This window comes from Arvicanthis niloticus, chromosome 10, assembly GCF_011762505.2.
Source record: "Arvicanthis niloticus isolate mArvNil1 chromosome 10, mArvNil1.pat.X, whole genome shotgun sequence".
NCBI lineage: Eukaryota > Metazoa > Chordata > Mammalia > Rodentia > Muridae > Arvicanthis > Arvicanthis niloticus.
The window spans coordinates 49,578,683-49,604,273 of record NC_047667.1 but is presented as its reverse complement, the minus strand read 5'-3'; the positions used below and the strand labels follow the sequence as shown (position 1 = coordinate 49,604,273).

Genomic DNA, 25,591 nt, shown 5'->3' with positions numbered 1-25,591 from the left:
CAAACATCAAAAAACGGGAGGGAAGAACACAACATATGTCTTTCTGAGTCTGGGTTACCTCAGAATAAGTGTTTCCAGCTCCACCCATTTAGCTGTGAACACCACAGTTTTGTTTAAGAACTGAATTCCATTGTGTAAATGTATCACATTTTCATTTTCCATTCATCACTTGATTGACATCTTGTCCGTTTCCACTTTCTGGCTATTATGACTCGAGCATCAGTGACATAGATGCTGGAATCCTTTGGTTATTTGCCCAAGGTCAGTACAGCTGGATCATGTGCTGAATCTATCTCTAGCTTTTTATGGACCCCTACACTGATTCCCATAGTGTCTGCCCCAGCATACACTGCCACCAACAATCAGGAAGTGTTCCTCTTATGCCCACATACATGACTGCATTTTTTGTCATCTGTTTTGCTTTTGTTTTGTATCTTAGCCATTTTGACTGAGGTCAGATGGAATCTAAAAGTTGTATTCGTTTTCATTTCCCTGATGCCTTAAGGATGTTGATGATTTTTTAAAATGTTCCTCGAATATTTGTGTTTCCTCCTTTTGTAAATTCTCTTTTTAGTTCAATGCCCTTCCCCCTTTTTGCTTTTATTATATTTTTATTATTTGAAACAATTTTTATACTTAAATATATTTTGATCATATTCTTCTTCCCTCCCAAGTCCTTTCAGATTCTCTCTCCTTCCCTTCCCACCCGTATTTAAGTTCTTTCTCAAAATAGATAAGAAAGACCTTTGACCTACAGCACTTCTGTTGCCAGCAGCTCTCCTGAAGTGTCTCCCCGATATCACCGCTAATCGTTAACTTTAACAAAAAGCTTAACAGAGCTGTTTCAGGCACCTTTGATACTACCATTTCCATTTAGCCAGGGGGATGCATACCACTGTCCCTTCATCCAGATGGAAAAACTGAGTCCAAGAGAATTTAAGAAAATTCCATATTTCACCCAGTAAAAAGAAAGACCTCAAATATGGATCTAAGGCCGTCTGACCCTGTGCTGTGGAGACACACCGCCACAGTTCTACTGTTTCACAGTTCAAAAGTCAGGCAAACCAGGAGTTGTGCACAGTCCTACTAAGTGCCCCAATGGATGGTGGTGACGATCCCACTGTACTGTCAAATCCAAGAGGACCAGAAACCCTAAACCCTCCCATTCCTTCTCTGTCCCTTTCTCCAAAGACAGTCTCCCCTTAATCCCTTTCCTTCATTTTCTCATTTCATGAGAACTAAGCCATTCCCCTAAACCGTGACCCCACCAATCCTCAGCAGGCATATACTGCCACAGTGAGTGCCAGGGCAACTAGAAGACATACACAGGATTTGTTGTCACTGCTTGGGACTAGGGGTTGTGGGTGGGGGTGGGGTTGTCTGGAGACAGGACCAAAGGGTCTGGAAATCATTGGGAACAACTGGGGAGTCATTGAGGTAAATTCTGGAAGGAGTGGTTCAACACCCATAAATAGCATTGAGAGGTAACATGGTCTCTTGCTCATTCTCCATGTGTTCAATACTCAAGCCCTGCCGTTTATACAGGAGAAGCAATGGATTGGAAGAAAGAGAGAAGGGAGCAGAGTTCACCTTGGATTCTGCCCTAAAGTCTAAGCTGCCTCTCTGTGGCTAACATCTGTGATAGATTATTTCACAACAGGCTTTAGTGTTTCCTGGAAACTTCTCTTTCTGCCTTTATAAGCATTCTCTAAGTTTTGCAAAAAGAGAGGGCTTCTCCACCCCCACCCTCTTAGTTTTGCTGGTTTGTTCACTTGCAGTAAGAGTTCGTGGAATAGAGGGTAGCTTGGTTTATTTAGTTCCCGTGGGCCCTCATTACTCTCTGATGTATAAACACACCATTGTAATGCTGTAATTTGGGGGACTATTTTTATGAAAATCCTCACAAAGTGTGCTTTCTCCATCCCCCCTTAAAGAATGTGACTGATGTTATATCTCTCTGTGTGTTTCTCTCTCTGTCTCTCTTTCTGTATCTGTGTGTGTATGCATGCATGCAACGTACGCCTGTGCACTCGTGAGTGGTTTACCTTTTCTGAAATTTGTCTGTACTAGCAATAATGTAGTTGTGAAGTTCCTGGAAGCCAGAGAAACACGAGAGAATTTGGGCCTTACACAAATTGATCCCCAAATGTTTCCCATGTTTTTTCTGCTGACAATGCAGCTTTTCCCCTAGAGAGTTTGTCTCCATTTTAGCTCTGGACTTTTTCAGGACTTTAGCTCTTCCTAGAGACTGTTCTGATTCCTATAGCTCACAGGGACACTCATTACTGTTTGGAGTAAATCAAACCAGCTTTATACTTAGCGCTCATGTTCACTGTCAGCTTCAGGGATCTTCCTAAATGTGTGTAACTACAGACCGTTTTTAATTGCTTAGCTGGCTCAAAGGTATGCTGATTGAAATGGAAGATTTTAAAGCCTTATTAGTTTGAAGTATTCTGTTTTAAAACTGCTATCTAAAGTGAGGCAAATGGTGTTATATTTTTAAAATATAGTCACATCAGTCTCTCCTTTTCTCTCTCTCTCTCTCCAACCTTTCCCATGTCTTCCCTCACTCCCTCCCAAGTTGATAGCCTTTTTATTATTGTTGCATATATAATATACATATCTAAGTATATAAATACAACCTGTTAAGCCCATTTAGTATGGCTTTCTGCTTTGTCTTGAGTAATAAATTAACAGGTGGTGCTAACTCTCCCTCTCTCAGCAGTATCAGTTGCTGTAGTTCTTTCTCCACGTGGGACACCCTGAGATTTCTCCCTTCTGCATTAGCAGGTCTATTGATATTATCATTCAGGTCTTCTTTTAGTCAGCTAAAGTGAAGCTGTCAGGTGTGGGATCACATACCAAGTTTCAATCAACTTGATATGACCAGTAACATTGATTTTTAATCATATTTAATTTATTATGTATGATTGATATACATTGTGTTCATACTTAAATTCATTTACTTTATGGGAACAGAGTGAGCCTATCCATATGAAAGGTTTATATTCATGTTTCCACCTATTCGTATGAACAAAAATAACTTTTTTCTGCAAAAAGAAACTCTGTGTGTGTGTATTATAAATAGTGTTATAATACTATGAAATTTCCCTTTGAAATCAATACAATCCTCCATAATACTACCTGAAAGACAGAGGCAACATATGGTCAAAGGATTACTAAAACTTAACACCTAATCTTTCGGCAGTTATGAAATATATTACTAATATTAACTGAGTTCAAACTCAGGTAGGAAATTGGTTAGTGCCATTCACACAGTTGTCCAGTCTTGAAACGTTGACCTTTCTTCTCCCTAACTCAAATTACTCTCATAATCCTGCACAATTTGTCTTCCAAGTGCCAACTCTTTCAGTTCCAACTGCCATTATCTCTGTGCAGGCCCTTGGTAGCACTCAAGATTTGTTTCTTAAGCCAAATTTCTCCGTCCTCATCTTCAAATCCCATAATCTCTAATACATCTTTAATAGAACCAAAACTATGTTTTCAAAGTTTACCATGAACTTTCTATAAAAATCCAAAAACCTTAATTTTTTTATACAAAGCCTTCATAATTTAAATTTTGTTCCTCCATATTGTTCTGAGAGTAATCCATGAAGCCCAAGTAACTAGCATCCCTTGTTTATCCAAGCCTGTGTCCAGGATTTGGTCTACTTGTTTCTATACTTTCCTGTGATGCTGCATGCATGTGAGTTCATCCCAGACTTATCTGGTGCCATGTCATGACTGAAATAATGATTGTGGTCAAGCAGATTTCACTGGGCCCAGTGTTGATCATTTCCCAAATGCAAATCCTATTTTAAAAGTGACAGGTAGCATATATTATCTCAATTACTTTAAACTCAACCAATGTTTGAGACTTAAAAAATGTTAATATCCAGTTTGTGTGTGTATATATGTGTGTGTGCGTGTGTGTGTGTGTGTGTGTGTGTGTGTGTGTGTGTGTGTATGCTCATGAGTATGCACTGTTTTACAGGAACATGTTGAAGAAGGAAGAGCCAGTCTTTACAAGTCGGTGGTTTCTAACAGCAGCAAAGAGATGTCTTGTTACTCAGATTTTCCTTTTCCAGAAGACTACCCAAACTTTGTGCCAAATTCGTTATTCCTGGAATATCTCAAACTCTATTCAAACCAGTTCAACCTTCTGAGATGCATTTGTTTCAATGTAAGTTATGAACATCACTCAGCAGTCAGAAAGTTTTCTTTTACTTGTCCCCTCTTACTTCTCTCTAGCACAGCCCTGAGTTCTGTAGATGAACTATCAAACTGGTAAGAGTGATGAGGCCTTTGCACAAGACAGAATTGCTAATACAAATATAGAAGCCTTAGAGGCATTTTTCCATATTATAAACCAATCAGTAAGGCCAATGGAAAGGACCTAAGAAACCCAACTTCTCTGAATTTTTTGTGAGAAAAAGAGAGAGAGAGAGAGAGCAACACCTCTTGGTTAGTGAGCAATATTTTGCTTTTAGGTTTGACTTGTATAAATTTAGTTTTATAAACATCTTGAGATTCAAGGTCAAGTGCTTAACTAATACATCACATTTGAAGACATGATTTGATCCCTGGCACACAATCAATAAATCATATCTTAATACTCATTTGCATATATACGTTCAGTGAAAGAAAATTGATTGTTTAAACTTTAGATTGCTCCCAGATAATTCCAGCCATAAGGTTAGCAGTCAGTCTCTAGAGGTGAGTATGCTTCTAAGACTTTTTATGAGCTTAAGTACCTATAATCACATTTTTGTTTACAATGATATACAGTCTTTGTCTCTATTAAAGCAACGATTGTTAAAGGATGTTCTCTATGAAAAACAAGCTTGCCCAACAGAAAGAATAATTTTCAAGCCTCATCAGAAGCCTGGATTATAAAATTGAGACTTGAGTACAGTGTTTACCTAGCATGCCACATATGAAGACCTGGATTTGATTCCCAGGACACAATCAATAAATCAAAACGTAATGCTCATTTGCATATGTGTGCTCAATAACAACAACAAAAATAGATTATTTGAATCTTAAACTATTCCCAAGGTTCTACCACCTCCAGTGAGAATTTGAGCAAATTACTCATAACCTTTGGTTTTTACTTTTCCAAACATAGAAGCCTTCTATCTGATGCATCTTGTTTGATTTGGTAGCCTGATTAAGATTATAGGGTTCTTTTCACTAAGTATGATTAGTTTCTCTGTTCTAGATGCTTTTAAATGTCCATTAGTGTATCAACCAGCAAGCCCTTAAGAAAAATCTGATGGTTGCTAATTATGTCTGTGATTCTTTTCAGACCAAAGTGTGCAGTATAACAAAACGCCCGGATTTTGCTGTCTCTGGACAGTGGGAAGTGGTCACTGTCCATGAAGGGAAGCAAAGCTCAGACATCTTTGATGCTGTCATGGTCTGCACTGGTTTTCTAACTAACCTACATCTGCCCCTGGATTCCTTTCCAGGTACAGAATTTACTAAAAATTACTTTGAGTTGTCTCAAGGGACCCATCCTAATACCTGGTTAGTCCCAGGAAGAATTCTTGTAGACTGTCCATTAAATAGTTAAAACTGTGTTGTGACAATTTACTTCCAAGCAGAACTTTTCCTACTCAGACAGTTCTTGGCTTTCAAGCAAATTATGAATGCAGATGAGAATAATGGATAAGCAGTTTTATGCTTCATTGAGGTCCACTATTCCTCCTTCAGTGACAGGCAGTACTTAGTCTTCTGAAATGTAGGGTGCTTGCACAAGTTGTTCACCTCAGCAGCTGCTTCTCGTTGCCAAAATTGTGTTTAAAGGACACAAAGAACAGTTTTGGGATAATGGAATGAGAAACATGATTTGTGCTTGCTTGTTTGCTTGCTTGCTTGCCTCTCTCAGAGTGGGCAAACGAGAGCTTCCTGGCACTGGAACAGCTGGGAAATGAGTCTTAGGACACAAGACTCAAGACATTGTCAGGTCTCAGTTTCCTTACCTGGATTTTGCAATCATAATTCATGTTACTCTATGTCAAATTTCAGTGGAACATCAACTCAGGGAAATAAAGATTTGGTGGCTTGAAAGTTTATTTCACCTACAGTAAGCTTTCAAAAGTTAGAACCAGGAAATTTTTCTCTAGATCATTTAGACATGGCCTAAAGGAATTCTTTCATCTTACCCTAAACTCATCTACTTCCAGTTGGCCTGGATTTGCCCCAGAGTAAGGAGGAATCACAGTCAACATAAAAGCCAAAATAATAGCAGTACTCAAAACTCAGAGATGCACATGGTCCTGGATCTGCCCTGGGAGCCGAATCAGTAGTCATGCCAGGTTAAGATAGAACAGACTGAAGACATGCAGGCCACTGTGTTGGGTTTGAACTAGATGGATGGTCAACCTGAAAAAGCACAAGCTAAACCACATGACTCACCAGCTAATAGTCTCTGGCCTCTTCTCTCTCCTTTCTAAATCTCTGGGAGTCGAGAGTTGAGAACAAATTGAGGAACTCAGATTACTTTACCCAAATGTGTGTGTCACACAATCAAGTCAAGAGAGCTGTCCAAAGCCTGCAGTCCTTAATATTATTCTCATTGGGCACTACCAATTTGAAAGCCCTGGTTCCATGATTGTCTAAGAGGCTCTGAGCTTAAAGATTGATTCTGACTTCAAATGGGTACCTTATAACCATCTCCTCCCTGCTTTGGAGTGGTCGTGAACCATGACAAAAATTTAAGTTCAGCGGAGGATTTCAAATTATTTACCAGAGGTTCTGAACGCAGTTCCAAAGGTGGAGTTCCCAAGATTCTTTGTAAAATAATAATTATCACAGTTGAATTGAGTATGCCATTTCCCCCAAATAACTAGTTTTATTTCTTTAGTTACATAAATAGTGGCATTTCATAACACAACTATATTCACCTACTGTAAATCCTTACTCTGCCCTCCTGTAAGGTAAGAGGGGAAGGTATTGATCCATAGGAGACTCACTCATGTGGTTTCTCATTTTTGTCCACTTGTAACCCAAACAGCCTGAGTGTGAGATATTGTAGGGTAGGTAACTTATGGATCTGGAGACAACTCTGTGGTCCATTTTGAGTCTTTCCAGTTGTCCTTTCCTTGAAAGGTCTCTGAATTATATGGCATCCCTGAACTGAGTTGAGTTAATACTTGAATTTGGTTTAAAACAAATCAGCACCAAATGCAAAATGATCTTAATTGTGATTAAGTTTTGACCAGGATTCCTGCTAATGTCTGAATGAGTCAATGTGAACTACAGAGCCACCTGTTTATAAGACAACCACTTCCTGCCAATACACATACTTAACCTGAGAACCTGTCTTATCTTTGTTCTACAAAAGTCAGGGTCTCTGACTTCTGATTGTGTAACATCCTTGAGAGGATTTTTCAAAAGCTTTCTGTTTGCATTTGATGTCTCAATGGGATTTGGCAACAACTGTCTATCTAGAGAGCCCAGGAGATGTGACCCTGATGTCACACCACAGCCCTTTTTTCTATAAGCTAAATCTGACTCAGCAAACTCAACCTGAGCTGTGGACTGTCAGCAAACATCTTCATGGTAAAAGAACCTTTGTGAACAGGGTCCACAGTGCATTGATTTCATTCCTCTGTATCATCTGTACAATGCCTGGCATGTAGACAGGGTCCCCAGAAAGTTTGCTGAGTAAAATCAGTGATTCGCTTCTCTGTTCTTGCTCCTGTTTACAAAAGCTGCACAACATAAACAATCACCTGGCAACCAGAACACTGCCTTCCCATGGCAACCAGAACACTGCCTTCCCATTGGCATCCATCAACCTTGACAGTGTGATAACTCCTCACACTTTTGTGCAGTATGTCTTATAGTATTTCTGCTTAGTAGTTAATCATTTAGTAAGTAAAACAAAATGTTTGTCTAATGAAATCATTGATCCCCTTTGCCCATTATTAGATAAACTGATTAAGGAAATGATTGCTAGATAACATTTTGTAAAGTTTTGTAAATTTTGTAAAGTTTTTTGTGATATATATATCATATAAATAATAACTAAATCATCACGTTATCAGGTGAAAAAATATTTATGCTCCACCCATTGATTTTATAAGTTCTCTACATGGTTTTGTTTTCTCTATAGGTATACAAACTTTTAAGGGGCAGTACTTTCACAGCCGACAGTATAAACATCCAGACATATTTAAGGACAAGCGAGTCCTTGTGGTTGGAATGGGAAATTCTGGCACAGATATTGCCGTGGAGGCCAGCCACTTAGCAAAAAAGGTACCACTCTTGATGTTACCTAATGAAACCTCCATTTTAACATGTATGTCTCAGCTAAACAGTGTTTGAAATTATGACAACTATTAAAAGACTAAACATGCCCAGCAGAAAACACATTTGGGGGAACAGGGTCTCACAGCATCTCACTCTGTTACCCTAGCTGGCCTAGGTAAGGTTGGCCTTGAAATTGTAAGGATCCTCCTGTTTCTGCCTCCCAAGTGCTGGAATTATGTCACCAGATGCACCTTACAACAGATTTTTAAAGGACTTATGGATTGTTTTGAGGCATGGTCTCATGATGTTCAGGCTCGCCTGGAGCTTGCTATCTGGGTGATGATGTCCTTGAACTCCTATTGCCCTTGCCCCTTAAGTGCTACAACTACAGACATGCACAGTCATGCCCAGATAAGTGTTTACTGTCACCTTTTCTCCAAAACTAGCTTCTCTAACATTTAATTTTGTCACTTATTGTTCAACCAGAACTGCAGGTCACATATTTTCTTCACTCAGTCCCATGGGTCCCTCAAGCCTGGCCACTCTTCCTTGCCAGCATCTCTCATCTGCCCTTATCCTTCTTTAGTTAATGTCCTCGCAGGTCCCTACCACCTCAAGCTGAGCCTACTTTCTCGTATCCTAAGAAAACTGTAGAAACAGTTAATGTTTATATGGATTACTCATTGCCAAATACTGTACTAGATGCTCCTTGATCCATTACTTCAGTCACCAAAACATGCTGCTCACACCCCTCACAACAAACAGTAAACCAGAAATGAGAGCAGTAGGAGCCAAGTCGCGTCACTACCTGGTGTCAGAGCCAGTCCTCAGACCCATGCCTCAAAGACTCAAAGTCTAAGAGTTCGGAAACTCTGCCCTTCATCCTCACAGCCCCACACACAGTCCACTCTCCTAGTCTTAACCAACCATGCAAACTCAAACTACCAACAAACAAACCCTTGTAAGAGCCACAATGCTACTTTGCTTTCTAATGCTGTGATAAACACACAAAAGCAATTTAGGGGAGGGAATGGTTATTTGGCATACGCTTCCAGGTCCATCAGTGACGGAAGTCAAGAAAGGACTCATAGAGGAATTCTGCTTACTGCCTCACTGGCTCATTCTCTGCCAGCTTTTTTTTTACACAACCCAGGCCCACCTGTCCATCCAGGGATGCTGATGCTGCCCACAATGGGCTGGGACCTCCCACATCCATCAGACATGACAGACATGGCCACAGACTAATTGGATTTTGACAGTTCTTTAGTTGAGGTTTCCTCTCACCAGGTGCCTTGGGTTGTGTCAAGTTGACAATAAAAACTAACCTGCACACACCTGCCTTCACATGGCATCAGTGTGAAAAGGCTAGTGACTCCCATTGTCTAAAAGAAAATAAGAAATTATAGACGCACTCGCCCTACATTCTAGAGCACTCCATAATCGGAGTCAAATCTACCATTTGCATTCTTACTGAAGAGCTGCTTTTGGCTTTTCCACTTCCGTGTCTTTAATTCCTGTTTGCTGATCCACCCCACTTCCTTCCACAATGACCTTTCCTTATGTTGTAAAATACATGTACACTTGGTACAAAATGACCTTTCCCTACTCAGAACATGCCAAACGCTGTGCCAGGCCCAAACCAACAAAATCAAGATCCACTCTCATGGAACATGAAACTGTAAGGAAATTAGATGCCAGATAAATGATTATGAAAAAAGTATGAAGAAAAAGAATTGGGGGTGTGTAACTTTGAGATCCCCTTCTATTACTTTAGAATAATGAATTGATTAATGGTCCATTCACTAAAACATTAGTTAATTGATTTGAAGAGAACTTAGCAATTTGATGACACTGTTCTGAATAAAAGAAAGAAAGTCCTGAAATAAAACTTAGAAGGGTTAGTCTCTGCATGTGGTAACATTGTTTCTTTCTCTAATTATCTGGAAATTTCTGCAATTAAAAAGCACGCTTTGACATTTATGTTGTCATTTCTGAATTAAAAAAAGAAATGTTCCTCTTGGTTTAAAGCAGAATTAGTGCCTACTATTCTACATCATGACACAAAGGCACCCAATATCTCATACATCAGAGCCTCTTACCACCTTTCCTGTGCTTTGTCCTCTGGTCTATGAGGTTAGAAGTTATGCAAAAATAACAACATTGGCTGTAGCTTTCCTGCCCCAATCTCATAGGAGAAAAAGAAATCTGTTCAGTCTGTTTGTATCAGCAAAATAGCAGATTTGGTAGCCAAATGTTTTACTTTCTGAACAATTATCCAGAAAAGTACTTGCTATGTGGGTACCAAAACACTAGTATCTTAGCTTAATCAGCTGGCTGCTAAATGAAAATGGTCAAACATCCAATGTGACTGAGAGGAAGTAGGAAGAAAGGATGGAAGGAAGGAAGGAGGGAAGGAAGGAAGGGAGGGAGGGAGGGAGGGAGGGAGGGAGGAAGGAAGGAAGGAAGGAAGGAAGGAAGGAAGGAAGGAAGGAAATGCTGAAATCAATACTTTAATGAATCATACTGCTAGTCAAAGTAGTACCTGTATTGATATCATCTTTGTCAACAACTCCCAATTTCCATCGTGCCCTGCTCTTGTCGCCTACACCTTTGATGAGTATGTAAAATTACAGCCAACTGTCTGTTGCCATCTTGTATGAGACTTAAAGCTCCATGTAAGTTGCTCTAGTCTCTCAAGCCCAGTATACAATAGGTATTATTTAATAATAAAGCCTGTAGTGTTTTAATACTTTGTATACTGAAAACTATTAGAAGAATCAAGGCTATAATGTCAGGTGTGTATTTTCATAATAGTAGACGTCATCGGTCTTCACTTCTTGAAACTCTTTGGTTGATTCTAGGTGTTCCTCAGCACCACCGGAGGGGCATGGGTGATCAGCCGAGTCTTTGATTCAGGGTACCCATGGGACATGATATTCATGACACGATTTCAGAACATGCTCAGAAATCTTCTCCCAACTCCAATTGCGAGTTGGTTGTTATCAAAGAAGATGAACAGCTGGTTCAACCATGTGAATTATGGTGTGGCTCCAGAAGACAGGTAAACCTAATCAATTTGATGAAGGGTATTGGAAGAAGGATTCTTAGCCTTTCAGATAGCACCTGGAAACAAGACAATAGCTGTGATGAACATTAAAAAGACCTCATAAACAAGCTTACTCAGTAATAGGAGCTAACTAGCAAGTGCTCAGTTGACGGGTTTCTGTATTTCACTTTGCCAACAACTCTTTAAGGTAAGTATTACTATATTCTATCAGTATGGAAAAACTAAGACACAAAGTTACTTGGACTAATCGTTTTCCCTAGCTCTTGATTTCAGTCTAACCTTTAGTTAAAACCTACAGCTTATCCCATTAGCAAGAAACAGATGTCAGTTTGCCATTCATTAAGTTTAGACAATTGTATTAGAATTCTCTAGAGGACCAAAGCTGATATTTTTAATTTGTACATATATGACTATATGTATAATATATGTATAGCCACATGTGTGTGCATACACACAAATATATGGAGATTTGTTAGAGCAGCTTTAAGGATCTGGTCCAGATAGTCCAACCATACTGTCTATCAGTAGAAAGGCCAAGAATCCAGAAGTTGTCTGGAAGTTGTTCAGTCCACACAGCTGGATGTCTCAGCCAGTCTTCAGCGTATGTGAGAATCCCAAAGAAGTAGGCTTTAATGCCAGAGAAGGATTGAGCATGCCAGACAGAACAAGGGCAAGTAAGCAAAAAGAAAGAGCTTTTTAACTCCTGTCTTTATATAGGCTGTCACAAGAAGATGTGGCCTGGATTTAAGATGGGTCTTCTGACTTCAAGTAATTCAATTAACTAAAAATTCCTTCACAAGGGTCCCCAGCGACTTGGGTTTTTAGTTAATTCTAGATGTAGTCAAGGTGACAACCATGAATAGCCACCACCACAACAAAAATTCATTGCCAGGTACACTGCACACCCTCTCTGGCCTCCAGATTTTGTTCTAGACCAATACGGATGGGTGGCCCAAGACCACAACGGTGGTCGACAATGTCAACAATGGTTAATGTGGTCGATCCTTTCCCGTCTCTAAAACTGCCACAGACATACTTTCTCACATGTACATGTACAGAGGAGCTGTACAGGCGCTTTTTCCATTTCCAAAGCTCCCACATACAACTTTTTCATATGCCCTTTCATCCAACCAAAATGTCAATAAATGTATTTTTCAGATGAGCAGAAGAAAGCCCCTAAGAACCATTTGACTTGCCCAGGCTCTGTTATGTACACAATATAAAGAAAACCAAGCTTACTACCTCCTTCTCCCATGCTGTTTCCATTCTACCAGACTATCTCTTTCTGTGAATTCACCACAATCCATACAGATGTTCAACTCATACCAAAGCCACTCAGTAAAGTATTTCTCTCTGCTGGGAAAAAGGTCCACTATAAAAAGATGATGCTGTCTGTTCTTTTGGAACACAATGACGATTTCCTTACATAATAATTCTCTAGGAAGGGAAACTAAATAAAGGGTCAAACATTCTTGCTGGATGTGGGCTTCCAAGTTTCCCTTATAGTCCTTTAGCTATCTGCTATCCCTAGAATGATAGCAGTAGCTGAACGCTGAAATCAGGAGAAAGAGAAGCTGCCGCTGGCCCTCACTGCCTCCTCAGCTTTGTCGTCGTCGTCGTTGTTGTTGTTGTTGTTGTTGTTGTTGTTGTTGTTGTTTTGTTTTGTTTTGTTTTGAGATGGTCAAACTATTTTAACTAGCACATTCATGTAGATGTCACTAGGCCTTAAGACAAAACCTTCTAAGACACTTCTCACTAATATTTTCCTTCTCCGTTCATCTGAATTTTGCTAACAGTGATCAATTATCAACCAAATACTGACATAACCCAGCTGAAATCAATACTCATGATATTTTTACCTTAGAACAATATCAATGTGAAATGAACGTAGCCCATCCAGGTATATTCAAAATAATTTTTTTTTCTACTCAAATTGCTGAGTAACTCTGTACAGGAGCTTTTTGATAAGCGCATTTTATAACCTTTAGATATCACTCGTTCCTTTCAAAGACTGGCAGCTCTAGTCCAGCGAAGGGAAGAATGCAAGGGAGTACGGGCTCCAATGTTGACTTGCCCATCTCTCTCTGCTCCTGATTGGTTTAGGACTCAGCTGAGAGAACCTGTGCTAAATGATGAACTCCCAGGCCGAATCATCACTGGGAAAGTGTTGATCAAGCCCAGCATCAAGGAGGTGAAGGAAAACTCTGTCGTATTTAACAACACGCCAAAGGAGGAGCCTATTGACGTCATCGTCTTTGCCACTGGATACACCTTTGCATTCCCCTTCCTTGACGAATCGATAGTGAAAGTTGAGGATGGCCAGGCATCACTCTACAAGTACATCTTCCCGGCGCATCTGCCAAAACCAACTCTGGCTGTGATTGGCCTCATCAAACCCCTGGGCTCCATGATACCCACAGGCGAGACACAAGCTCGATGGGTTGTTCAGGTCTTAAAAGGTAACTGAACTGTGAGAAGTATCTGAGCACAGTTACTAAGTGGTTGTTTGCCCTGCGAATCTTAACAATGGACATTAAAAACTGGAATCCATTCAATACAAATTATTCTGGTACAGTGACATGTCATCGTAGCACAGCTGATAAATCAGGGGATTTAAAGACATATGCCTCCCTATTATTTTGACTGAATCGACTGGTTTAATAAAAATTAAAGGTTCAGTCAATTAAATGACATCAGTCAATCAAGCTAGCTCTGAGGTTCTGTCACATTAAGTAGCTAGTGAGATGAGCAAATATCCATCTTGTCAGTCAGCAGCATTAACGTTAATGCCGGGAACACACACCACCAGTCAGCTTAGGCGGCTGACACTTTTGCAGCAGGACAGGTTGTTGCGGCCCGAGCTGCCCTATGTTTGGGGGACAAAATGTCACGGGCCACTCTGTCAGTGTTGGAACCGCACTGCCGAAGCCTTGGGGGCTAAATTGTTAGAGCCTGCATCTGCCCCAAGCTGCTCTGGTCTGCGGGTCGGGGTTCGGCAAGAGAGAGAGTGAGGACAGACACGAAGAATGGAGACCAGACAGAGTATGATTCAATCCCGTTTATTCTTCAGTCTCTCTTCTTCTCTCCAAGTCTCAAGTCTTGAGTTCCTAGTCCCTAGTTCCTAGTCCCTAGTGCCTCCAAGTTCCAAGTTCCTTCTTCCAAGTCCTAAGTGCCTAATGTCTAATTCCAAGCTCTTCTTCCAAGTGCCAAGACTCAAGTGCCTACTACCTAATAATAATTTCTTCTGAGTTCTCTAGTCCAAATGTCTTCTTCCTCAATGCCTAATTCCTACTCCAAGTTGTACTGCAAGTTGTACTTCAAGTTGTACTCTCTAACCTAATTCCTAGTTCCAAGTTGTACTGCAAGTTATATTGTCCAGTTCTTCCTCCAAGTTGTACTCTCTAACCTAATTCCTAGTTCCAAGTTGTACTCCCAAGTGCCTAATAATCTGTTCTCTGATTCTCTGATACGTTCTTCTGTCTGCCTCTCGCCTTTTATATGTCTCACTTCTAAGCCATGCCTCTAAGTCACACCTTTAATTATGCCCTTAGGCCTTGTCTCTAAATCTGATCTCTAAGTCACACCCTTAAGTCACACCTTTAAGTCTCACACATCCAAGGGAAAATCCTGGATGTCTAAAGCAAGATGGTATCAGAGTGTGCTCAGCTGTTGTAGGCTAATGTAATCAAGTCTCTGGTCAGGGTATATGGCTCAAGATGGCTGCAAGGATGATAGCTGCCTTCTGTTGGCTCCCCACAACAGGTAAGTAGCTGGGTACCAGAAAAATGAAAGACAAGCAGTGAGGCAGCAGCCATACCCATCAGCCTAAGCCCAGAGCTGAAGTTAGATTGCACGATCATAATATGATTGTTTTCTAGGTGCAATTACGTTACCACCACCAAGTGTCATGATGAAAGAAGTCAATGAACGAAAGAAAAACAAGCATAGCGGGTGAGCGAATTAATGGCATCCTTATGAGTGATCATGAAATGGATGAAACGGTGAAGTGGAGATGAGCTAGCTCTACAATGTAAAGAGACGTGTCTGAGACAGAAGGAAAACCTAAGAGAGCCTGTATAAAGATAGACGAGGTAGACAGTTAAATTGAGGCATTTTTAAGTTCCTAGAACGGTCTAGAGTTTAGGTTCTAGTCCTAGTGTAAGGAGCCTTCACAGACCAGGTTCATTATCCCACACCTTATCCACAATCAGCAGGCAGACTGTATGTTTCCTGGGAGTGTCCGTTTACGCAACAGGTCTCTACTGACTTCATTATTTCACCCGAGTTGTTACTCTAAAGGAAGAATCAGTCAATCTTGACCCATGGGAGAGACCCACTGACCTAGTTTTTTATTTTCATTTTCAATTAGTTGTTGAAGATACAGATTTAACAAATTTTTTTTGCTAATTAGATAAAATTTAAACCAAGGTGGCTGTGTGTGGTTTTGTTGCTATGCAACCATACTCATGTGTCAATGGCTGCTTCTGTGTTACCACGGAGACGTCCTGCAGTAGACACAGAAGCCCTGTAATGGCCCTGAAAGCTGTTCACATTACCAGTGGGCCTTCTCCAGGTCACTGTGCTCTGCTTTTCGTGCCCACTCAAGTGCCAAAGGGAAGGGAAGGGTCATGGGCAACAAAGAAGAGACACCTGGCCATCATCCACTATGGCTCCCTAGCAACAAAGATACCTCTGACTTTATCTGTTTCACTGCCTGACGAGCAATCTTCACTTAAAAGTCTAAAGGATTCTAGGGGGGGAATTTTTTTTAAAAGAGGAAAGCATTTCAAAATATGAGCTGGGGGTTGACTCGGTTTGTAAAATGCCTGACTTTCCAGCATGATCTGAGTTCAGTCCAGAAAGCTGGCAAATGCTTGTAATCCCAGGACTGAGAAAACAGACTCCTAGGGCTCACTGGCTGGCCAGCCTAACCTACTTGGCAATTACCAGAACAATGAAAGACTCTGTTTTTAAAAAGAGGAGGGAAGAGAAGAAACAATACCTCAGGGTGTCCTCTTACCTCTGCACACATGTGCACACCTGTAGATATGCACCTTTCTATACAAATGCAACCACATATACATGAACATACATACTGTATATAGACACACTAACAAATTAGCCAAATTTATTGGCTCATACCTGTAATCCTAGTGATTGAGAGACTGCTGCAGGAGGATTGCTGCAAGTCTGAGGTCAATCTAGGATACATAGTGAAACTCTGGCCAGTCTGGGATAAAGAATGGGGCTCCTTTTTTTTTTTTTTTTTTTTTTTTTTTTTTGTTATTCCATTTTAATAACTTCCTTGTCTTCTTCATAAAGTCTCAAATTCCAAACATTGTTCTAGCTTTGTCTAAGAGTTAAGGTCCAAAATAATAAAAGCATTATAGATGTTTCTTCTCTTAAAAGGGGGTTAGGGTGTGTGTGTGTGTGTGTGTGTGTGTGTGTGTGTGTGTGTGTTTGTGTGTGTGTGTATGTGTGTTTGCACCTCCTGCATGCAGAAGCCTTCAGAGGCAACAACATAGCATCAGACTCCCTGGAAAGTTTGAGGTGGTTATGAGTTTCCACATGGGTGCTGGGAACCAAACTTGGATCCCCTACAAGAGCAGTAAGAACTCTTAGCTGCTGAGCCATCTCTCTAGCCCTGATAGATTTTTTTTCCTTCATCCTCAAACTAGAATATAGTCTTGTCTCATCAGGCTCTTATGTAATGGATAAATAATTAGAACTAATGGATAAAGTAGAATCTCCTTATCACAAAAGTCACGCAGTGATTGAAGAATTAATAGTAGCAGTACTGTGGATTTTTGTGGCTCATCACATTATAAAAATGAAGAAACCATTGAGATTTAAGAAAAGAATGAAGCCACCTATGGTGACTCAGGACCGTAATCTCAAAAGGAGGGAGGCTGGTCAGGAAGACTGCAGTGAGAGGCCAGCCTGGGCTATCGTTTGAGACCCTGTCCCAAAGAAGCAACAAAAAATAAATAAATAAATAAATAAATAAATAGAAAGAAAGCATTGTAGATGCCTGTGGACATAATGGAAAACACAGCAAGCCATTCCCAATCTGGTGTCAATCAGGGTTTGCTTTGGACGAAGACTGCATTAAGGTTTTCCAGGATTATTATCATTGTAACTGTTGTTCCTTCTCTTCCCATTCTTCCTATTCGAAAGGTTTGGCTTGTGCTACTGCAAGGCTTTGCAAACAGATTATATAACATACATAGATGACCTCCTGACCTCTTTCAACGCAAAACCAGATCTGCTAGCCATGTTCCTGACTGACCCACGCCTGGCTCTGAGCATCTTCTTCGGTCCGTGCACACCTTACCATTTCCGCCTGACTGGTCCAGGAAAATGGGAAGGAGCCAGAAAAGCCATCTTGACCCAGTGGGACCGAGCAGTGAAAGCCACCAAAACTCGAACCGTACAAGAATCCTCATCTTCCTTTGAAGCTTTGCTTAAACTCTTCAGTTTTCTGGCTTTGCTCCTGGCTGTTTTCTTGATCTTCCTGTAAGTGAAAAATCTAACTGGAGTATAATGTTCCAACTCCTCTAATGTAACAACTTTGCCTTCATAATCATAAACCATGTCCAAAGAATGAAACCCAACCCCTTCCCCTTCCTGGCTTACCTTCCCCTTCCTGGTTCCCCTTACTGGCACCTTGGTATTGCTGGGTCACTTGCAACTCCATTAGGTTTAACATCAGAAGATAATGCCCAGCAATTTTGTTCACTTAAAATGTTGGAAGGATCCAGGCTCCTTTTCAGGAAGAAGCTGCTGCCCCAGAGAGTACTCTGAGCATTCTTTCACACACACACACACACACACACACACACACACACACACACACACACACACAAGATTTTCCTAGATCTTAATGAAAACCCTGACCTCTCGGAATATTGGTCTGCACTAAAATAGTTCTCTGTGTATTAATTGACTATAAATAAAATGGAAGAGACTACATGTACCAAGTGGTCTTTTGTACTCGTTTTTTTGTGGGCTGGGTGAAAAGAAAAAAATGATGTGGACAGCTATGGATAAAGTCAGTAAGATGGATGAGTCCCAAAGAGTTCTCGAGGGAGTGTAGTTAGGCTCCTGCTCTGACTGTCCTTTACCATGTTGCTTTAGGAGCTAATGAGGGCTGCCTCTTCTTAAGAGCCAACCCAATTCACCAGAATTCATTAGGGAAAGAACAGAGTCAAGATTCCTTTAATGAAAAGAAAAGGAAAGAAAAGAAAGGAAAGGAAAGGAAAGGAAAGGAAAGGAAAGGAAAGGAAAGGAAAAGAAAAGAGAGAAACCATTGAAGTTTGATCTTCTGATATGTAGTATAACCCAAAGCTGGGTTGCTCCAGGAATGAGAGACTCTGTACTTACAACGTGACCTTACTCATTGATTTTAAACTATTGGTTAAATAAAGACGCCAACAGCTAATAGTTGGGCATAAGAGATGTAGACATGGTTTGGGGTTCCCGGGCTTGAGGTCAGAGAAGATCACGAGAAGAAGGAAGGAGGAGAGAGGACAAGATGCCATGGGGTCAGAATCTTAAAATGATGGCCATGTGGTTTGGCTAATTGGAGTTAAGAGCAGCCCAGATAAAACATGGCAAACTATATAGTGGAATTATTGGCAGGGAATTAGACAAACTAGCATAAAGGATAGATGTCTTCCCAGCTCCAGTGCTGATTAAGGCTAATTATAAAGGTTGTGTGTCTTTTCTTTGGGAACTGAATGGCCAAAGTCAGGGTAGAAGCCCTAGATTAAGATGAAATATTTTCCACAACAAGAAACCAAAGTAAATCATCTCAGAAGCAATATTTGACCAAACTAGAGCCAGTTCCTCTGGCAATCACATAGGATTTAAGTGTGTGGCTTTGTCAAGGCATGCTTGGGCGTCAGCACCTCATTAACAGGCTTTGATATGGAGCCTTGCCTCACAAGAAAGGTTCAGAGATTGAAAGATGAGACAACTAAGGAACTCTGGAATCAGGCAAGAGTGCGTCCTGGGGATAAATTAAATAAACATCATTTCATTTGAATCTACCCTGTTAGCTCCCAGGATTGCTCCTAATATTCCTCCTGACCTATTTCACTCGGTAGCCAATACTCATGGTAGGAAACTGTCCCCACTGAGAACAGCCTCGATTGCTTTTGAGATGCCCTGTGGTGAAGCTGACATGTTAGCATCCAATAATCTATTGAGAAGCAAAGAGGTGATGATTAGTGGCCAGTGTGAGACAGGGCCAGACAGACTCCTCAGATCACAATGACCTAACATTGCTGTGAGGTATTCAGTCTCTTAGGGTAATTTTATAGTTTCTGAACTTGATTATAATATATCCTCTGAGCAACCCCTGTTGGATTAGTCTTAAATTGAGATGTCTGTTTCTTGCACCAATGTTCTTGGTCTTTCCACATGCCTAACTTTGGAGGGATACTTAGAGAAGCAAACCCAAACCTTATGATCATGGACTCTACCACCTACTACTAGTTATGTGATGTTGACCAAGTCACTTACTATTTGCAAACAGCATGGTCTATATAGCGAGCTTCAGGCCAGCTATAGCTACACAGTAAGACCCTATCTACAAAAATCAATCAATAAATGAATAAATAAATAAATTCTGCCATATCTGACAAAGGTGGAAGAGCCTGTCGGACATTATGCTAACTGAAATAAACCCGTCATAGAAGGCTGTATGATTCTACTTCCATGAAGCAGCTATAATTTTCTAATTTATAAAAGCAGAGAGCATATTGGTAGTTTCTAGAAGGTGAAAACAGTTGTTATACAATGAGTATAAAGTTTCAATTATGTAAGAGAAAAAAAACTGGATAAATCTGCTGTAAATAGTACCTACAGTTACTGATCCTATACTGTTCACTGAAAAAAATTAAGATAGTGAGTCTCACTTTGTGCCCTCCTCTGCACAAAGAGACTGGATAAACAAAGAGTGGGTGGGGAAACTGTTGGAGGCGACAGATGTTATTGTTGTATTGGCTTCATGGGGGTGTTCAGATGTTCAGATCCAGCCAACTGCCTGCATTCAATATGTGCAGATCTTATCAGTCATGTTTCATTCAAGCTACTTTTCAAGCAGCTATATTCTGGTAAAGAACAACTGGCCCAGCAAAGGAAGCCAACTATACCATCTGCAGCATTCCTTAGTGTACGTATTCCCACTGCGCCCAACAGCTTGTGATACTGAACTCAGCAATGGAATAGATGCACACACATTCTCTATAAACGCCAGTTCTAACATACCGTTAGGACATCTTTGAGAAATTCTGAAGTATACAACATACTGCTGAATGTATGTGGGCTTCTCAAGGCAGTAACAGTGATGTGGTAGGGTTGCTTGTTACTAAGATACACGCTGAAATTGCCTGGAGCCATCCTGAGGTTGGCGGATTGTTTTTAAGTGTTTTAGCAAATAGTTCTGTTTGTGTATAAGGGAGAGACAGAGAATCCAGGGGAGAAAATGCAACCAAAGGTTTATAAAGTTGAGCTTTGTGGCTCATGTCGGTAATACTAGCACTCTGAAGGTTGAGCAAAAAAAATGCAGAGTAAATTCAAGGTCAACCTGGACCTCTTAGCAAGAACCTGTACTGGGGAGGGGATTTAATTAGTTTAGTATTGAGAATATGAGTGAGGAATACATTTGTATTCATTGATGAAAACTGTTTAACTTTTCTAAATATTTTTGAAAGAATTAATCTGTTGCTCCGAAAACATTCCATATTAAAATCTGTACTTGCAACTTCTACTAAAAAAGAGAAGCCTAACTCAAAGTGTTGATGCAGGCACCCACACAAGGAAAGAGGATTCCAACCACTTCAGGCTAGCCTGGGCTACACTGAAAGACCTAGGAGAGGAGAAGGGAGAGGGAAAAAGAGATGGAAAGACGGAGGAGGAAAGGGGCAGTCTGAGACTAAAGCCTCAGCATACTGGGTTCCTGTTTCTAAATGGCAGCAATTTAGCTAAACTAAGCAGACCACTGAGCTTCCCAGTCAGGTCTCATCTGACCACCTTGATTCCTGTTGTTGCCTTCCTGACTCCTCCAGGTGTTTACATTCCTGACTTCCGGTTCAGAAAATGGTCAACAGTGACCAACGTCCCTCAGCAACAACAAATCTACATGGGCCACCATCACTGTTGTGGCTTCCAGGCACTGAGAGGAAATAAGTTACAAGTCCTGGCTCCTTGGTATTAACTACTGCTGCTACTTCCTCAGTCTCTGTTCCTGCCTCCAGATGAATGTCTAGAGAAAACAATTTTTTTTCAATGTTCTCAATTACAGATTTCCAGCACCCTGTGCTAACCCAAGCTGAGGGACACTACCCTTGTGAATCCTGAAAATCCAAATTACACTTCTGGGGATAGAAAAAACTGGAAGAATGTGGTGGTCTGAACTATGTTCTCCCTTTTTGACAGCTCTTAGAATGTTCAAGAGACGGGGTGGGGTACCAAGGTGTCTGTCACTAAGAAGGCTGTGAGTTTGGCTCCCTCTACAGGTAAATGTAAGGCCTGACAGGTAGGAAGGAACTCCCTCCCTGCTCTTGGGAATTCACGGCCACCCCAATAACTGCAAAGACACCGAACTTGATGTAACAGCAAAAGGTATATTTCAATCAACGCGTCGAGGTCGCACTTCCAGCCTGTCCTACGCAGAGGCAAGCAGTGAAGTACGACCCCCACTTAGGGAAAAGATAGAGTTTTTATAGTAAGAACCGTAACCCAGGGAAACGAGGGGGGAATATCAAACACTATTTAATTTGTCTTGTGGTTCGTTTTGTTCCTGGTATCCAGGATGCATGGGCACACTGAGAACTCCCAACTCAAACTCTCCTGGTATCCAGGGTGCACAAGAATGCTAACTTGAACTCTCAGCTCAAACCCTATTCAATCTATCTTATGGTCAGTTTTTAGTTCCTGGTACCCATAGCACTTGGTCACGCTATCTTGAACTCCCAGCTCTGAACTCTATTTAATTTATCATCTATTTTGTCTTGTGGATAGCTAGTTTCCTAGAACCCAGAACGCAGAACAAGCTGATCTGCACTCTTGACTCCATCTGTGGAAGGTTTAAAAATTTTTAACCCTTTCATGGCAAGGACGGTTTATCAGTGCTTTGCATGTGCCAGCTAGCCTAGGCTACCTGCTAAGTTCCAGGCTCTTGAAAGACTCTGTCTTGGAGGAGCAGGGATGTGGCGTGGCTTACACCAGAAAACTGGAGAACTTGGATAGAGACCATGAGTGACGAATGACACCCAAGGCTGTCCTCTGGCTTTCAAATAAACTTACACATGAGAATACACACGGAACACAACGTGTGCTAAGTGGAGAGATACATGCTGTAATCCCAACCATTTAGGAAGCTGAAGCCAGAAGCCAGAGTGAGTAATACAGTGATACTATGTCTCTAAATAATGCTTTAAATGGATAGTTATGTAACTTCATGGCAGAACACCCACCTAACACATCTAGGGCTCTGGCTGGGTTCAATATCCAGTATTACAAGAATAAAAGCTCTTGGAGTGGCAAAGGCCTGCCTAGGAGAACACGCCTCCCACAAAGGATTCCTTCATCCTCTTTCATAAAAGTCCCAGTCCTACTTTGTGAATGTGAAGTGCCCAGGTGGTTATACAATCCCCACAAGTTTTAATCTTGCACAAACGGTAGCTGTGGCGGTTTGAATAAGAATGGCCACCATAGACTCATATTTTTAGATGTTCATTCATCAGGGAATGACACTACTTGGGAAGGTATGACCTCGTTGGAGAAGTTGGTCACTAGGTGTGAGCTTTGAGGTTTCAAACCAACCCAGAGCCATTGTTCCTCTGTCTTCCTGCCACCTGTGTTTGTTTGTTTGTTTAGCCACTGAGTCTCAGTCATCTCAGGACCCACCTTAGCTCAGCCCCTGCAGCAAGAGGTCTACAGGGCTCAATCCTGGATAAATTCCTTTGCCCCTGGTGACCTCCACCCTCACACTTTCCCCTTTTCAGGTCTAACTAACAACCACCTCCCTTGTGTCATTTCAGAGACAGAGCACAGCATAAATCTGACATCTGAGACCTTCACTTAGTGGTCTAGCAATTCAAGTGTTCTTCTTTGTGCCCTTTCCCCACAGCCTTGAGCAGACCTGTGACAATAGACCAAACAACAGTAGGACTTAGGAGGCCTTGGTGCCCTGCAGTCTGCTACAGGAGCTAGAAGAATGGACCGCCTGGTGAGCTTGCCTTGACACCTTCAGGCTGCTATCCCCTCACCCAGCCGCTGGAGAAGAGACTCTGGGAGGTGGGGCTTCCCCTTTATATGTGAAGGCAAAATATTAAACTTCGAGCCTTGATCAGAATACCTTGTCTTGACCCCATGCTTCTCTCATCCTCCATTCCCCTTTCATTCCCACCCTTCCTCTCAGGTGAACCTGGATCCCATAGCTGCTGTCGGCTGCTGTCGGCTACACTTCTTGGTAATGGCCATTTGTTCCTGGTTAGAAGCCATCCATGCTTCCTTCTCAATTCAAGGGAATCTACAGTTATGTCTGTCCACTTGCTTCCATGTTAAACGTAACTCTATGAGATCCCGGTTCTAGAGAGAACCAAGGGCAGGAGGAGACACGTGATCACAGAACGAACACCAAGCAAATAGTCTTGTGCTCAACCATTTGTTTAACTCACAATCCTTTGATGTGGGTTGTTTTTTCTTTCATCTCTTTCTGTTTTTCTTTGTGCTTTATGATCAGAGTCTTGCTATGTAGCTGTGTCTGGCTTGGTACTAACTATGTAATCGAAACCGGTCTCAAATGCACTACAATCCTTTTTAACTTCAGAGTACTGAGTACAGAGGTGCCGGTTAATGCACCTCAGGATTTTTTTCGTGTGCAAATAATACATCTTAGTGTGTTTTACTCGTCTTCTTTGGGTCCAAAGATTAGTCGGGATCAAAGTCCAAACCCTGTTTTGCTGCCTCTGAGATCCGGTCTCCTCTCCTGAGAGCTCACCCTAAACTAAGAAACTAGGAAATTGACTCAGCTGAAATGGAAGAGGTACAGATTTGGAAATACACAGTGAGCCAGGTACAGCGAACTCCCAATCTCACAGGGGGCTAAACAGCAGTAGGTTTGGAACAGAAAGCCCTGAGATATCCATTACTGCAACCAAATGGAGTCTGGGAGGTCTGAGTGCTCAGACCTTCTCCCTGATCCGTTTTCTCAGTAAACTCACTTCATTTCTGTTTTCTGGTCCTTCTGGCCGAGTTGTGAGGCAAGTTGCAAAGCCACAGGGATAGACTCCCCGAGCCCACCTAATGATGCCACAGTAAACCTGAGCAGAAGGGACAGAGAGAGCCTCGGTGACAGGATCGCAGGACACCTCAAGCCCTCAGCTCAGCATGTGTCCGTGCTGGCTCAGGCACCAGACGTGCAGCTAAGGGCAGACTCTGCCTCTCAGAGTGGTGCACATATCAGCAGTGAGGAAGCTCACGCTAGGCTCCTCTTGCTGGGCCTATGGGCACAATACACACATGTTCTCCTGGTTCCCCAAGGCAAATAACATGGCGGTAAGTGGTGGATACATACAGAAATCACACGCATAATTTTGCCTGCAATGCAGGGATGGTGGTATATGATAGAATCTTAGCCCTGGAGAATTTCGCATAAAAGGATGGCAAATTTGAAAAGTACAAAAAAGCCATAGAGCACAGAAAAATCCCTGCCTCAAAAGGAGGAAAGAAAAGAGCCTTTGAGATATTAGACTCTTAACCCCAAACTTTAGCTAAGCTGAGCAGACCACTGAGCTTCCCTGTCAGGTCTTAGCTGACCACCTTTATTCCTGTTGCCTTCCTGACTCCTCCAGGTGTTTGCATGTCTGACTTCCGGTTCAGTAAATGGTCAATGGTGACGAACGTCCCTTAGCAACAACAAATCCATATGGGCCACCATCACTGTGGTGGCTTTCAAGTCATGAGAGGAAATAAGTCCAAGCCCTGGCTCCTTGGTATTAACTACTGCTACTGTTTCTTCCTGTGACAACGCATTAGAAAACACCAAGCATGTGGTTCTCTCTCGCTCGCTCGCTCTCGCTCTTGTGTTGGTTTAAGAGGCAAATCATCCCTCTTTGAAGAATCCCGTGTTCCACTCAGTGAACCTATTATCGTCCACATATGAGCAATACTAACTATACTTAGTTATCGAACTAAAACTGAAGTCATTATGTTGGAATGTGTAGGGAGGGGTGGGAGAAGATGGCACGGAGT

At 41.5% G+C, this 25,591-nt stretch overlaps 1 protein-coding gene across 2 annotated transcripts in view; it reads left to right on the top strand.

Annotated features, from left to right (window-relative positions):
• Fmo1 (flavin containing dimethylaniline monoxygenase 1) overlaps positions 1 to 18,302 on the top strand; it is a 32,461-nt gene extending 14,159 nt beyond the window's left edge. For both annotated transcript variants that reach the window (XM_034513117.2, XM_076941488.1), the window contains exons 3-9: positions 3,995 to 4,183; positions 5,309 to 5,471; positions 8,123 to 8,265; positions 11,121 to 11,320; positions 13,430 to 13,785; positions 15,205 to 15,277; positions 17,504 to 18,302. In XM_034513117.2, the coding sequence (XP_034369008.1) occupies positions 3,995 to 4,183; positions 5,309 to 5,471; positions 8,123 to 8,265; positions 11,121 to 11,320; positions 13,430 to 13,785; positions 15,205 to 15,277; positions 17,504 to 17,846 (1,467 nt within the window). In that variant the 3' untranslated portion in view covers positions 17,847 to 18,302. The remainder of the gene's footprint in view (positions 1 to 3,994; positions 4,184 to 5,308; positions 5,472 to 8,122; positions 8,266 to 11,120; positions 11,321 to 13,429; positions 13,786 to 15,204; positions 15,278 to 17,503) is intronic.
• The last annotated feature ends 7,289 nt before the right edge of the window (positions 18,303 to 25,591 follow it).